This window comes from Procambarus clarkii, chromosome 16 (assembly GCF_040958095.1).
Source record: "Procambarus clarkii isolate CNS0578487 chromosome 16, FALCON_Pclarkii_2.0, whole genome shotgun sequence".
NCBI lineage: Eukaryota > Metazoa > Arthropoda > Malacostraca > Decapoda > Cambaridae > Procambarus > Procambarus clarkii.
Genome location: NC_091165.1, coordinates 40,616,424 through 40,632,728, shown reverse-complemented (window position 1 = coordinate 40,632,728; position 16,305 = coordinate 40,616,424). Strand labels below are relative to the sequence as shown.

General features: G+C 44.2%; 2 protein-coding genes across 2 annotated transcripts in view; one reads left to right on the top strand and one right to left on the bottom strand.

Moving 5' to 3' along the window:
- 5-HT2B (5-hydroxytryptamine receptor 2B) overlaps positions 1-16,305 on the bottom strand; it is a 434,870-nt gene that overhangs the window by 384,728 nt on the left and 33,837 nt on the right. The window lies entirely within an intron of this gene.
- The window catches only part of LOC123753473 (uncharacterized), a 14,231-nt gene continuing 9,119 nt past the window's right edge, over positions 11,194-16,305 (top strand). The window contains exons 1-2 of the mRNA XM_069325674.1: positions 11,194-11,491; positions 11,526-11,709. Of these exons, the coding sequence (XP_069181775.1) occupies positions 11,194-11,491; positions 11,526-11,709 (482 nt within the window). The remainder of the gene's footprint in view (positions 11,492-11,525; positions 11,710-16,305) is intronic.

The window sequence follows — 16,305 nt, the reverse complement described above, 5'->3', positions numbered from 1 at the left end:
GTAACTGAAAAACTATATTTATTACGGTTTGATTGTAGCAGCGAAATGACGCATCTCTAAAGATGTTAGCTCTACCATCCTCGGCCCCACGCCCCCTCAGGCAGATACACTGGAGATACTCTTGGAGATACTTTGGAGATACAGATACTCTGGCCTACCGCCACCTTCCCACAGGTCTTGCCTGGCTAACTTCGAGTCTGTAATCACGATTTTTGTTTCTCGATAGTTTCTGAAAAGCTTTTCAGCTTTTAACAGTATTACGTTCACTGAGAGAGGAAGACGGGGAGGTGGAGAGAGATACAGAGAGAGGGAGAGAAAGATACAGACAGCGGGGGGGGGGGGGGAGGAAAGAGATAAACATATATTTAAAACTTTAGCTACTATGTAACCCCCCCTCCCCTCCCCGACACCGAGAAACAGGTGAGAATAACGACTGTGGTTAATGAATGTAACTACACTGGCTGTGTACGAACACTGCGGGGCCCCACAGTGAGCCCACTGGTTGTGTACGAACACTGCGGGGCCCCACAGTGAGCCCACTGGTTGTGTACGAACACTGCTGGGCCCCACAGTGAGCCCACACGCTGTGTACGAACACTACGGGGCCCCACAGCGATCCCACACGCTGTGTACGAACACTGCAGGGCTCACAGTGACCCCACACGCTGTGTACGAACACTGTGGGACCCCACAGTGACCCCACACGCTGTGTACGAACACTGCGGGGCCCACAGTGACCCCACACGCTGTGTACGAACACTGCGGGGCAAACAGTGACCCCACACGCTGTGTACGAACACTGCGGGGCCCACAGTGACCCCACACGCTGTGTACGAACACTGCGGGGCCCACAGTGACCCCACACGCTGTGTACGAACACTGCGAGACCCCACAGTGACCCCACACGCTGTGTACGAACAGTGCGAGGCCCCACAGTGACCCCACACGCTGTGTACGAACACTGCGGGGCCCCACAGTGACCCCAAACGCTGTGTATGAACACTGCGAGGCCCCACAGTGACCCCACACGCTGTGTACGAACACTGCGGGGCCCCAAAGCGACCCCACACGCTGTGTACGAACACTGCGGGGCCCCACAGCGAGCCCACACGCTGTGTACGAACACTGCGGGGCCCCACAGCGAGCCCACACGCTGTGTACGAACACTGCGGGGCCCCACAGCGAGCCCACACGCTGTGTACGAACACTGCGGGGCCCCACAGTGAGCCCACACGCTGTGTACGAACACTGCGAAGCCCCACAGTGAGCCCACACGCTGTGTACGAACACTGCGAGGCCCCACAGTGACCCCACACGCTGTGTACGAACACTGCGGGGGCCCACAGCGACCTCACACGCTGTGTACGAACACTGTGGACCCCCACAGCGACCCCACACGCTGTGTACGAACACTGCGGGGCCCCACAGTGACCCCACACGCTGTGTACGAACACTGCGGGGCCCCACAGTGAGCCCACACGCTGTGTACGAACACTGCGAGGCCCCACAGTGACCCCACACGCTGTGTACGAACACTGCGAAGCCCCACAGTGACCCCACACGCTGTGTACGAACACTGCGGGGGCCCACAGCGACCTCACACGCTGTGTACGAACACTGTGGACCCCCACAGCGACCCCACACGCTGTGTACGAACACTGCGGGGCCCCACAGCGAGCCCACACGCTGTGTACGAACACTGCGGAGCGCCGACAAACACAGCACAATATCAAGTGCTCGGCTTAACAATGCGCTCAAATTCCATTCACTGAGGTATACTGTGGGTCGCTTAATGAACGGAGAGGCAGAGAAGGGTGAGGGAGAGGAGATAGCATAGTGGAGAAGATAAGGGAAGAAGTAGAAGAGAAGGGAGGGAAGCAGAGGAGAAGAAGACAGGGGACTAAAGTAGAAAATTCTAACGCGAATTTTCTCAATATTTCTTATGTTTTTCTTTACTGTCGGTGGTAATAAAAAATAACAATTCTTCAAAATTCATTTTTTAATTGTCTGACGCCTGAACGCGTTTCGTAATTCGTATTACATTTTCAAAGACTTAATTTACACACAAATTCTTCGTACTTATACTCTATTGGATGAGGTGATATGGTACAAAAGTTTTGAGTGAGGTGACAAACACAAGACAGAACACGAAACAATGGGTATAAATTGGATAAGTGAACATATGAATGGAAGTAACTGCAGAAGGTCTATTGGCCCATACTTCCTCATGCTGCTTCTATATTGGTGCGGAGTCTTGAAGTGGGTAGAATATAGTTGTGCATTAATTGACTGTTGATTGCTGGTGTCGACTTCTTAATGTGTAGTGCCTCGCAGATGTCAAGCCGCCTGCTATCGCTGTATCTATCGATGATTTCTGTGTTGTTTGTTAAGATTTCTCTGGTGATGGTCTGGTTGTGGGAAGAGATTATGTGTTCCTTAATGGAGCCCTGTTGCTTATGCATTGTTAATCGCCTGGAAAGAGATGTTGTTGTCTTGCCTATATACTGAGTTCTTTGGGGCTTACAGTCCCCAAGTGGGCATTTAAAGGCATAGACGACGTTGGTCTCCTTTAAGGCGTTCTGCTTGGTGTCTGGAGAGTTTTTCATGAGTAGATTTGCCGGTTTTTTGGTTTTATAATAAATTGTCAATTGTATTTTCTGATTTTCGTCTGTAGGGATAACGTTCCTATCAACAATATCTTTCAAGACCCTTTCCTCCGTTTTATGAGCTCAGTATCCTAGCAGTGATACCGAGTATTCCTGTCTTCAAAGCATAGCTGGTTTTCACTTTTTAAGTAGTAGCGATGCCTGGTTTAGCCCTTTTGGCTATCACTGTCCCTATCAAGCTTATGATATCAATTCAGGATATCACTTTATCCCATCTATGATACCACGACAGACTCCAGCTTCTCGAACCTGGTTATCGGTCATCGTTAATCTGTAAACACGTTTTTATATCTTTCCATTACCACTATGCAATGGGTACTAACATATTTTATTTCTTCAATATCCTCTCCATTTTAATTCCGCTAATAGCGACAATTAATGGGAGTGCTCGACCGTTTAATTTATATATTCCAAGCTGGATTCATAACTTGCCAATGGGGAGAAAAAATAATAGTTTGGGGGATATCAACGATGCTGTTAATGGTCACGTATATTGTTGTGGTGGAGGAGCAGGTGTTTATATTATAAATAGTTTCCTGTGTTTATTGCTGGGTTTGTCTAGAAGACATATATTGGACCTGGAGGATATATTAAGTCTGTCTGTTCCAGGAGGCTGTGGTAGTACGCAAATTTAAATTCATGTAAATAAATCTATTTGTCTGGTCTACTCTCCCTTCTCATATATATATATATATATATATATATATATATATATATATATATATATATATATATATATATATATATATATATATATATATATATATTATATATATATATATATATATATATATATATATATATATATATATATATATATATTATATATATATATATATATATATATATATATATATATATGTCGTACCTAGTAGCCAGAACTCACTTCTCAGCCTACTATTCAAGGCCCGATTTGCCTAATAAGCCAAGTTTTCCTGAATTAATATATTTACTATAATTTTTTTCTTATGAAATGATAAAGCAACCCTTTTCTCTATGTATGAGGTCAATTTTTTTTTATTGGAGTTAAAATTAACGTAGATATATGACCGAACCTAACCAACCCTACCTAACCTAACCTAACCTATATTTATAGGTAAGGTTAGGTTAGGTAGCCAAAAAAAGCTAGGTTAGGTTAGGTTAGGTAGGTTAGGTAGACGAAAAAACATTAATTCATGAAATCTTGGCTTATTAGGCAAATCGGGCCTTGAATAGTAGGCTGAGAAGTGCGTTCTGGCTATTAGGTACGACATATATATATATATATATATATATATATATATATATATATATATGTCGTACCTAGTAGCCAGAACTCACTTCTCAGCCTACTATTCAAGGCCCGATTTGCCTAATAAGCCAAGTTTTCCTGAATTAATATATTTACTATAATTTTTTTCTTATGAAATGATAAAGCTACCCTTTTCACTATGTATGAGGTCAATTTTTTTTTATTGGCGTTAAAATTAACGTAGATATATGACCGAACCTAACCAACCCTACCTAACCTAACCTAACTTATATATATAGGTAAGGTTAGGTTAGGTAGCCAAAAAAAGCTAGGTTAGGTTAGGTTAGGTAGGTTAGGTAGACGAAAAAACATTAATTCATGAAAACTTGGCTTATTAGGCAAATCGGGCCTTGCATAGTAGGCTGAGAAGTGAGTTCTGGCTACTAGGTACGACATATGTCTATATATATATATATATATATATATATATATATATATATATATATATATATATATATATATATATATTGTGTTTCCTTTAAACATATTTCATAGAAAATGACAGAAAACTTTAGATTTATGATTCTGTCACGAATCATCTCGATATTCCTTTATGTTTTTCATCACTGAAGCAGGAAGTTGAAAAATTAACTCTCCAAAGTTTATTTTTACCTTTTATTGTGTTTGACGCCTGGTGATGCGTTTCGTAAGGTCACTCCTCACATTCTCAAAGACAAAGTCTACCGTGCTTATCACCTGGTTATATCCTGTTATAGAGAGGTGGTTAGGCAACATATGGATGAATGACATTACATTTGGGGATATTAATAACGTATTAAATGTATCAACATTGAGTGACATGTTGACAGATTGTGTTGTTCTGGTTACTTCCTGTTGCAGGTCATTGTGTACTGCCTTGTCCCGGGGTCTGGAAGTGGGTAGAGGGTAACTGTGTGTTAGCTGGTTAGTGATTACTGGTCTAGAGTGATTGATGTGCTTCACTGATGTCTAAATCTTCCATTGTCATTGTGTCTATCAATTATTTCAGCGTTGCTTGTCAAGATGTCTCTGGTGATGATCTGTTGTGTCAGGAGATTATATGTTCCTTGACGGAGCCCTGTTGCTTGCACAAACGCGTTCATCATTCTTCGTGAAGTGAAGTTCTGCTGACTTTGACCATGAAGCTTCCTTCTGAACTGAGATCAAATATGATGTTTTGACCCAAGAGGTCTGAGCAGCGGGAGACTTCATTAGGTGTGGTGGAGAGCAAACGGAGTTCAGTCGAGAGTTCTGGTCAGTTCACACCAGGATTGAACTTGCCTAGTACTACCTGAGTATGCTAGCCGGGGACCAAGAGCTGAAGCCCCGTCTTTTTAATCAGAAGAAGGATAAGACTGGTAAGGGTCGTGAATGAAGACGCAACGAAATCTGAATTTTCTCGCAAACTGAAGGGGCAAGACACCTGACTCACTGACTCACCTGACTCAATGACTCACCTGTCTCACCTTACTCACTGTCTCATCTGTCTCACCTGACTCACCTGACTCACTGTCTCATCTGGCTCACCTGACTCACCTGTCATCTGACTCACCTGTCTCACCTGTCATCTCACTCACCTGTCTCACCTGTCATCTCACCTACCTGTCTCACCTGTCTCACCTGTCACCTGACTCAGTGACTCACCTGTCACCTGACTCAGTGACTCACCTGTCATCTGACTCACCTCACACCTGACTTATCTCCTGCCTCCACACCTGACGAGGCCACATCATGGCATCACCGGCACTTCAAGGATGTTGTCAAGGACCTGGAGGCTGTAAGGTGCCCCCAGAGGCCTCGTAGAGTCTCCCCAAGAATGGTACATTATTAAAGTTCACCTCGTGATCAGGGGCCAGATTCACGAAGCAGTTACGCAAGCACTTACGAACCTGTACATCTTTTCTCAATCTTTGGCGGCTTTATTTACAATTATTAAACAGTTAATGAGCTCCGAAGCACCAGGAGGCTGTTTATAACAATAACAACAGTTGATTGGCAAGTTTTCATGCTTGTAAACTGTTTAATAAATGTAACCAAAGCCGTCAAAGATTGAGAAAAGATATACACGTTCGTAAGTGCTTGCTTAACTGCTTCGTGAATCTGGCCTGGACTGAAGTGAGAGGTCAGAGGAATTATCTGTGGTGGTAATATAAATGTTTTCCATTTTTGCTTCGCCTACAGAGACGTTGCTTCATGCAGGTCGGCGTTCAATCCCCGACTATCCAAATGGTTGGGCACCATTCCTTCCCCTCCGTCCCATCCCAAACCCTTATCCTGACCCCTTCCCAGTGTTATATAGTCGTAATGACTTGGCGCTTTCTCCTGATAGATACCGGTCGCAGGATGGTCAGACATACAGGGTCACGTGACCAGTAGTCAGCACTGGTTAGCGTTGCATGCAATATGAGGATATCATCATGAACATGAGTATCAGGATATCATCATGAACACGAGAGGTAATAAATGATTGCAAAGCTCCAGGTACTTCATTCGGGCAGATCTGAAGAGCGTAATAACAGACCATTCAATAATGTAGTACAGGAGGTCTTGACCTAGTTCCTGCTCACAGAGTTTCCATCTGACGTGCTCAGGACAGCCACCTGCCACAGGTAATGGTAGCCACCTGCCACAGGTAACGGTAGCCACCTGCCACAGGTAATGGTAGCCACCTGCCACAGGTAACGGTAGCCACCTGCCACAGGTAATGGTAGCCACCTGCCACAGGTAATGGTAGCCACCTGCCACAGGTAACGGTAGCCACCTGTTACAGGTAACGGTAGCCACCTGCCACAGGTAATGATAGCCACCTGCCACAGATAATGGTAGCCACCTGCCACAGGTAATGGTAGCCACCTGCTACAGGTAATGGTAGCTACCTGCCACAGGTAATGGTAGCCACCTGCCACAGGTAATGGTAGCCACCTGCCACAGGTAACGGTAGCCACCTGCCACAGGTAACGGTAGCCACCTGCCACAGGTAATGGTAGCCACCTGTTACAGGTAACGGTAGCCAACTGCCACAGGTAACGGTAGCCACCTGCCACAGGTAATGGTAGCCACCTGCCACAGGTAACGGTAGCCACCTGCCACAGGTAACGGTAGCCACCTGCCACAGGTAACGGTAGCCACCTGTCACAGGTAACGGTAGCCACCTGCCACGGGTAACGGTAGCCACCTGTTACAGGTAACGGTAGCCACCTGCCACGGGTAACGGTAGCCACCTGTTACAGGTAACGGTAGCCACCTGTTACAGGTAACGGTAGCCACCTGCCACGGTAACGGTAGCCACCTGTTACGGGTAACGGTAGCCACCTGCCACGGGTAACGGTAGCCACCTGCCACGGGTAACGGTAGCCACCTGTTACAGGTAACGGTAGCCACCTGCCACAGGTAACGGTAGCCACCTGTTACAGGTAACGGTAGCCACCTGCCACGGGTAATGGTAGCCACCTGCCACAGGTAACGGTAGCCACCTACCACAGGTAACGATAGCCATAAACGGTAGAAAAAAGGCATATATGCCTTTATTCTCTGGTTTAAAGAACAAAATTTTATTTAACTCTATGGAACACACAACCAATATATCAGATATGAATTCTTGATATGGTGGGGGGAGGGGGAGGTTAGTGGCCGATATATCTTCAGATGTGACACCGGGACCGACCCCAACTGGCCTATGACACTCCCATCCCCCACACGCGTCATCTGTGAAACTTGGGCGAGGCTAGTCCCACGTGGCTGGCCACCAGCCATGGATAGATAAACAGACAAAAAAAGATAGACATCCTCTCCTATAGATACCCGGCGGTGCTCGGGGTAGGATGTCTCTCCCATCAAACATCCCTCCCTTTCCACCCCCCTCTTCTTTCCCTCTTCTCTCCACTTTCCTCTATTCCCATCTTCCCTCCCCCCATTTCTCACTCTTCCATCCGTACCCCCCTCCACCTCTCACCCCCCCCCCCTCTCTTCCTTCCCATCTGTCCCATCTTCCTTTTTTCTAACCTTTTCTCCCTCTTTCCCTGTCCAACCAGTTGGGGCGGACGGTAGAGCGACTGTTTCGCTTCATGCAGGTCGGCGTTCAATCCCGGACCGTCCACAAGTGGTTGGGCACCATTCCTTTCCCTCCGTCCCATCCCAAACCCTTATCCTGACCCCTTCACAGGTGTTATATAGTCGTAATGGCTTGGTGCTCTCCCCTGATAATTCCCTTCCCTTCCCTCCATCCCCGTCTCTTCCCCGTCTGTCCTACATCCTGGAACAGACATATTCATTAATATATATGGAACAGGCACTCAACTGCGGCCGGGTCACTTTACCTCTCTTTCTCCCATATTCCTCCTCTCCCTCTTCCACACTCCCCCTTACTTCCTCTCCCCCTGCCCCACTCTCCCCTTACTTCCTCTCCCCCTGCCCCATTCTCCCCTTACTTCCTCTCCCCCTGCCCCATTCTCCCCTTACTTCCTCTCCCCCTGCCCCACTCTCCCCTTACCTACTCTCCCCCTTCCCCACTCTCCCCTTACCTCCTCTCCCCCTTCCCCACTCTCCCACTTACCTCCTCTCCCCCTGCCCCCCTCTCCTCCTTCCCTCCTCTCCCCCTGCCCCCCTCTCCTCCTTCCCTCCCCTCCCCCTTCCCCCTATTCCCCTCCCCCCCTCTCTTCCCCTTCCCCCTCTCCACTCCTTCCCCTATCTGTCTGTCCAAGGTTGTAATCCAGACACTTACGCCTGGCCTCTCCCAACTTTCACAATGAAGCATGTGGGGTATGGGACTATCATAGGTCAGTTGGGGTCGGCTCCAGTGCCTCAAAGACCAAGTTCATCACGGACCCGTGCACCCTCAGACCAGGCTCAGGGCGGGTCCGTGTATCCCTTTACCAGACCCTGGTCCACGCACCCCAAAAGCAAGAATGGAAATGTACGCGAAATAGAGCAATGCATAAATAAATATAAAAGGTGCTGAAGTTGGTTATCTAACTCAGCCCTCAGGGTGGTCTACCATACTATATATAACCCTGGGTATGCTAAGTGGGTTCATAGGGCAGTTTCAGTGGGCACGATATGTCAGTAGGTTCTTATAACCCATTGTTTACATCAGTCTGGGTACCCAGGGTGCCGGTCGGCTGAGCGGACAGCACACTTGTGATCCTGTGGTCCCGGGATCGATCCCGGGCGCCGGCGAGAAACAATGGACAGAGTTTCTTTCACCCTATGCCCCTGTTACCTAGCAGTAAAATAGGGACCTGGGTGTTAGTCAGCTGTCACGGGGTGCTTCCTGGGGGTGGAGGCCTGGTCGAGGACCGGGCCGCGGGGACACTAAAGCCCCGAAATTATCTCAAGATAACCCCAAGATAACCCCAAATACTCGTTCAAGTCCTCTGAGGTGTCAAGATCTCCCGACGCACTTGCCGACGCACTTGCCGTAAGGTCATGGCCCGTTGCTTCGCATGTAACATTGTGCAGCCCAGCAACTTGGACTCATCAGTGGCGCGACGGTCTCGCTTCATGCGGGTCTGCGTTCAATTCCCGACCTTTCAAGTGTTTTGTGCACCGTTCCTTCCCCTGTCCCATCGCAAATCCTTATCTCTATCCTTCCCAAGTGCTATATAGTCGTAATGGCTTAGTGGTTTCTCCTTTCGCTTTGCTGTCACATTGCACAGTATTGCTAAAGAGTCTTCGAGAGCAGCAGTACGGATGAGAGGCGTGCTGTGGGAATGAGAAGCAACATTATTTGTTTCCATAAATCAGGTTGCAAATTATCTTAAGTAAAGCTCGCGTGTTGACAAACTATCACTCCTCGCAGTAGTAGTGTTGTTCACACTGTTGATGGCTGAGTCGCCGTCTTGTCGACTCGGCTCTGATACACAACCTTCCCAATCGACTTGAGAATCGACTTGAGAATGGTCCAGGACGGACCGAAACGTCGTCGTCCCTTCACTTTCCAGTGTGTGTGGTCTGGTCAACCTTCCCAACATGAACCTGAGTGCTGGCTCTGTTGCTGTTGACTCTTCCCTTGCACAGTACATACTCAGATGCCCCAACCTTCTTAACAAACGTGATCTGACTAAAGCTTTGCCCTTTCCTCTTATTTTAACCCTTTTTTTCTTATTCTTACCTTCTTTATCTTACTCGCTCCTCAAATTTCATCTCGCTCTCTCACCTTATTTATTAATCTCATTTTCCTATCTTTTCTATTGATAATAGCTCCAAGATGGTCCGAAATGACGTCTCATATTAATTTCTGACGTGTGGTTTGGTCGTCAGAAGATTCCATGTTTCAGACAACATAAATCTCTCACAAGTTTCAGCTTGTTCGTGTATGTGTTTCTTGTTGTTATTCTATAATTATAAATTATAAAATCAATATAATTTTCTGGTTGCTATTTTTTTTTGTCCTAGATATCTATTTGTAGAGTAAAGCTAAGCTATTGACATCATACTGATGTGTGATTGTGATGATGGAGATGATGATTGTGATGATGGTGATGATGATTGTGATGATGGTGATGATGGTGATGATGATTGTGATGATGGAAATGATGATTGTGATGATGGTGATGATGATTGTGATGATGGAAATGATGATTGTGATGATGGAAATGATGATTGTGATGATGGAAATGATGATTGTGATGATGGTGATGATGATTGTGATGATGGAAATGATGATTGTGATGATGGAAATGATGATTGTGATGATGGTGATGATGATTGTGATGATGGAAATGATGATTGTGATGATGGAAATGATGATTGTGATGATGGTGATGATGATTGTGATGATGGAAATGATGATTGTGATGATGGAAATGATGATTGTGATGATGGTGATGATGATTGTGATGATGGAAATGATGATTGTGATGATGGAAATGATGATTGTGATGATGGAAATGATGATTGTGATGATGGAAATGATGATTGTGATGATGGAAATGATGATTGTGATGATGGAAATGATGATTGTGATGATGGAAATGATGATTGTGATGATGGTGATGATGATTGTGATGATGGAAATGATGATTGTGATGATGGTGATGATGATTGTGATGATGGAAATGATGATTGTGATGATGGTGATGATGATTGTGATGATGGAAATGATGATTGTGATGATGGAAATGATGATTGTGATGATGGAAATGATGATTGTGATGATGGAAATGATGATTGTGATGATAGAAATGATGATTGTGATATTCTGGATCTGTTATTGGACAGAGGTTAGGAACCCATGCCATAGGTAATCACGTGCTCAGCATGTACCAAGTGGTCATGCACGACCCCGAAGGATACGACCCCGTAGGATACGACCCCGTAGGATACGACCCCGAAGGATACGACCCCGAAGGATACGACCCCAAAGGATACGACCCCGTAGGATACGACCCCGATGGATACGACCCCGTAGGATACGACCCCGTAGGATACGACCCCGAAGGATACGACCCCGAAGGATATGACTCCGTAGGATACGACCCCAAAGGATACGACCCCGAAGGATACGACCCCGTAGGATACGACCCCGTAGGATACGACCCCGTAGGATACGACCCCCGTAGGATACGACCCCGAAGGATACGACTCCGTAGGATACGACCCCAAAGGATACGACCCCGTAGGATACGACCCCGTAGGATACGACCCCAAAGGATACGACCCCGTAGGATACGACCCCGAAGGATACGACCCCGAAGGATACGACCCCGAAGGATACGACCACGTAGGATACGACCCCGTAGGATACGACCCCGTAGGATACGACCCCGAGGGCGTGTAAAGTGAACAATCACGCTGGCTAAGTAAAATATATTTGTGATTACATCAAGAGACGTCGATTGAATACTGACGTAGAAGGACATTTGGAACTGACGTAGCAGGTCTGGCTTGGATATTCGGATAAGATACCCATCTCTGGTTTAATTCAACAGGGTGTTTATATATATAGAGCGGCCGGATGCCTCCAGAGCCTACAGGAAGAGCCAGATGACTGAGGATTTATAATCATCTTTTAATCCTTACTAACTAACAAGTAACAAGTGGATAACATTTCCAAGAAATGTGTTTTTTTCCTAATCTGTTCCATTCATGTTCTTCCAACTGTTTCAATCATGGCGTCCAATCACGTCTCGAATAATAGCCTTTAATTTTGGAAATATTCAACAGAGACTTTCACAAATATATTCTCAAGGGGATCAAAACACAAGGACAGAAAGATGTATTCTCAGAGTTTCCTCTTAAGATGAATTAACGCGAGAGAGAGAATTTGTTTACATATCCGACTTAGTGCAAAAACCCTCTTGAAAAGTAATCGAATAATCCTTCCAAAATCCGGGAGGTTCTCCACATAGACGATGGCTACACCGTCGGATTTTCTGTATCTCCAATGGAATTTATTTGTTGAATTTGTTTGGAAAATGATTAAATCATTTTTCAATTTGCTTTTGAAAACTTGTGAATTGGCGAGAAACAAAACAATAACTGAATTATTCGGACAAAGAGAACGAAGAAAAGGTGGAAGAAAGGGAGGGGGAGGGATTAGAAGATGGAGAAGGGAGGAGAAAAAATAATCAGGAGTAACAGATAAATGTTGATGAAAGGAGAAGTGAAATAACTTAAGAAAAATAGAAAAAGTTGATGAGAAAATAAATGAGAGAGTTTCAAGACAACATGAAAGAAAATGAGACAAAACAAATAGAATAACAAGATAAGAAAGAAGACAAGGAAGAGGGCTACAAGTGGATGAGAAAGAGGAGTAACATAGGAAGAAAGTGAATACAATATATGAATGGGGAAAGAAGAGAGAAAGCAAGATAACAAAACCGTATAAACATAAGCAAGCTAAATGAATGAAGCAGGACACAAGAAAAGAACCTAGAAAAACAGACACAAACAAAAAACACAGAAGAATAAGAGGAAGGAAGAGAATGGAGAACGCAGCAAGACAAGACAATTTTAGAGGCAAACAACCGAGGAACTGATAAGGGACGCAACGCATAGTGAGTTCCCGACACAGACGGATTGATCAAAGCTTTATGATAGATGAACTGACAGACACACAGATAGACAGGCAGGCTTTAAAACTGACAAAAAAAAACTGAAAGGCACACACACAGATTAGCTGACAGGGAGAGATAGACAGACACAGATAGATAGACAGACAAAGAAATAAGCTGATAAAAACAAACGCTGAAAGATAGACCACCTGATAAACAGAGATATAGAAGCTGGGAGACAGATATACATATAAGCTGATATATAAACATATAGACATACAGGTAAATATTATCTAAAGTTACTTTCCTTCCCATTCTCTCCATCCCATTATTCTCTGTCTCCCTTTTTCCCCTCTCTTTTTATTCTTTCTTTTCTTCCATTCTCTCTTTATTTTCTTCTCTCTACTTTATCATTCATTCCCTCTCTTCTCTCAGTCAAGATTCACACAGATAATTTCAAAATTATTTTCATTATTATTATTATTATTTTATTATTATGAATATAATTATAGTTATTATTAATAAAATTAATATTATTAATAGGATTATTATTAGGATTAGTTCATATTTATATTATGTGATTGTGTGTGTATTACTGTATTAATACAGTGTGTATGTATCACTGTATTAATATTGTCTGTATGTGTGCGTCTTACTGTATTTATACAATATGTGTGTCTTGCTGTATTAATACAATGTGTGTGTCTTGCTGTATTAATACAATGTGTGTGTGTCTTACTGTATTAATACAATATGTGTCTTGCTGTATTAATACAATGTGTGTGTCTTACTGTATTAATACAATGTGTGTGTCTTACTGTATTAATACAATGTGTGTGTCTTGCTGTATTAATACAATGTGTGTGTCTTGCTGTATTAATACAATGTGTGTGTCTTGCTGTATTAATACAATATGTGTGTCTTACTGTATTAATACAATGTGTGTGTCTTACTGTATTAATACAATATGTGTGTGTCTTACTGTATTAATTTAGGTGGGAGAGTGAGAACCTTCACCCTCAGAGGTGATATTGTCTACAGCTGTCTGCAGGGTGAGGAGGGAGGGGTTTGAGAGGTGAGAGACAGGGTGAGAGGGAAGGGAGAGTAAGAAGCAACAAGGGAGGGAGAAACACAGGGTGGAAGGGAGAGGGAGAGAGGGATAGGGATTCTAGGTCTATATATATTTTTGGGGGCCTTTCTGTTCCGTCATTTTTTATTTAAAGCGTCAGTCTGTCTCTCCCTTTCCACTCTGACCCCCATCCCGTCTCTACTGCCATCCATTCCCCGTCCCATTAACTCCCCAGTCAACCACCAAGCAACCAATCAGCCAAACATCCACCCCACCAATCAGTCATCCACCAACCAACCAGTCCAAGTACGATAATAGATGGTAGTTATCTATCCCAATCCACCCGGAAAAGATAATTTACAAATGGTCTAAATTAATTCAGATTTGATGTATTTCTTAATTAAATAAATTGTTCGGCTCCGGGGTCGTATTCGCAATCAGAATTAGAATCTGTATTTGGAGTTGTATTTAGAGTTATTTATACACTGATAGACTGAGCAGCTGTATAACCGAAAATACAATTAATAGTTTTGTATAAAAATAAACCTCACAATACACTACATTAAGGCAGTGTCTGGGATGCTCCCGGACGCAGGTTCGAATCCTCGTCACGGCCCTTGAGGATTTGTTCATTAAACCTCACAATATGTATTAAAATTGTAAGATTCAGTATTATCAATACAGCCTAAACTTTTTACAGCTGAGGCTCCTGTAGACTGTAGGCTGCAACAGATCATATTACAGTTTCTGTAACCTGTCATCTTAATTCGTTGCTTTTTTAACGTAGTCGTTCAATACGTTAAATTTGCGACGTGTTAGCAGAAATAAAGGACAAACGTTTTGGCTTTTCCTGTGCCGCTGCCTCGATGAGAAAGCTGGGTTTCAAAAGGTTTTTACGACAGGCAAAACAGTTGTGTATTTTACGGAGAGGCAGACAGAGAGCATGGGGTGCTTGGGGGTTCGAACTCATCTAAACTCTTTAAGATTCCCCTCAGCAGCCAGCCATCTTGCTGAGAGAGGAAGGTCTCAGCATAATCAAGGTCGCTGGTTTGCGGTACTCAAAGTGGTTTCAATCTATCTGATAGACCACGAAAGACCTCGTTAAGGCGACCATGATTATACCAGTCTTCCAGAAGTTGTCCCTCACTGCTATACTCCTCACTCCTCACGGAGGGGTTGTCCTCACGGAGGGGTTGTCCTCACGGAGGGGTTGTCCTCACGGAGGGGTTGTCCTCACGGAGGGGTTGTCCTCACGGAGGGGTTGTCCTCACGGAGGGGTTGTCCTCACGGAGGGGTTGTCCTCACGGAGGGGTTGTCCTCACGGAGGGGTTGTCCTCATGATGGTGAGCGCGGCCAGGCTGTCTCACAACCTCCAGCACCATCTCATCAAGCAACCCGTTCTCGCACTTTCTTACAGTCAATATTGACTTATTAAATACCCGTTCTCGCACTTTCTTACAGTCAATATTGACTTATTAAATACCCGTTCTCGCACTTTCTTACAGTCAATATTGACTTATTAAATACCCGTTCTCGCACTTTCTTACAGTCAATATTGACTTATTAAATACCCGTTCTCGCACTTTCTTACAGTCAATATTGACTTATTAAATACCCGTTCTCGCACTTTCTTACAGTCAATATTGACTTATTAAATACCCGTTCTCGCACTTTCTTACAGTCAATATTGACTCATTAAATACCCGTTCTCGCACTTTCTTACTGTCAATATTGACTTATTAAATACCCGTTCTCGCACTTTCTTACAGTCAATATTGACTTATTAAATACCCGTTCTCGCACTTTCTTACAGTCAATATTGACTTATTAAATACCCGTTCTCGCACTCTCTTACAGTCAATATTGACTTATTAAATACGTGCATATGTGACATACTAAACTTACTAGTTTACCTTGTAAAAGCTTCATAGAAAACACCGACCTTAATCTTATTGCTTCGTAATTACAATTATTACTTAACCTATACCTATAATAGGTTAAGTAATAATTGTAATTACGAAGCAATAAGATGCTTATCTTAACATACTAAGAAGGTTAGGTAAGGTCGGTGTTTTCAATGAAGCTTTTCAAGGTAAACTAGTATGTTTAGTATATCACATATGCACGTATTTAATAAGTCAATATTGACTATACGAAAGTGCGAGAACGGCTTGCATCAAGGCTCATGATTCCCGTATAGCAGGACAATCTATCATTCGTAAACTGTGATACTTAGTTTACGTCTCCTGTAAACTGTTCTATGAGAATGGGAGTCAGTAAAGGCATTGAAAATACATCGTTACATTG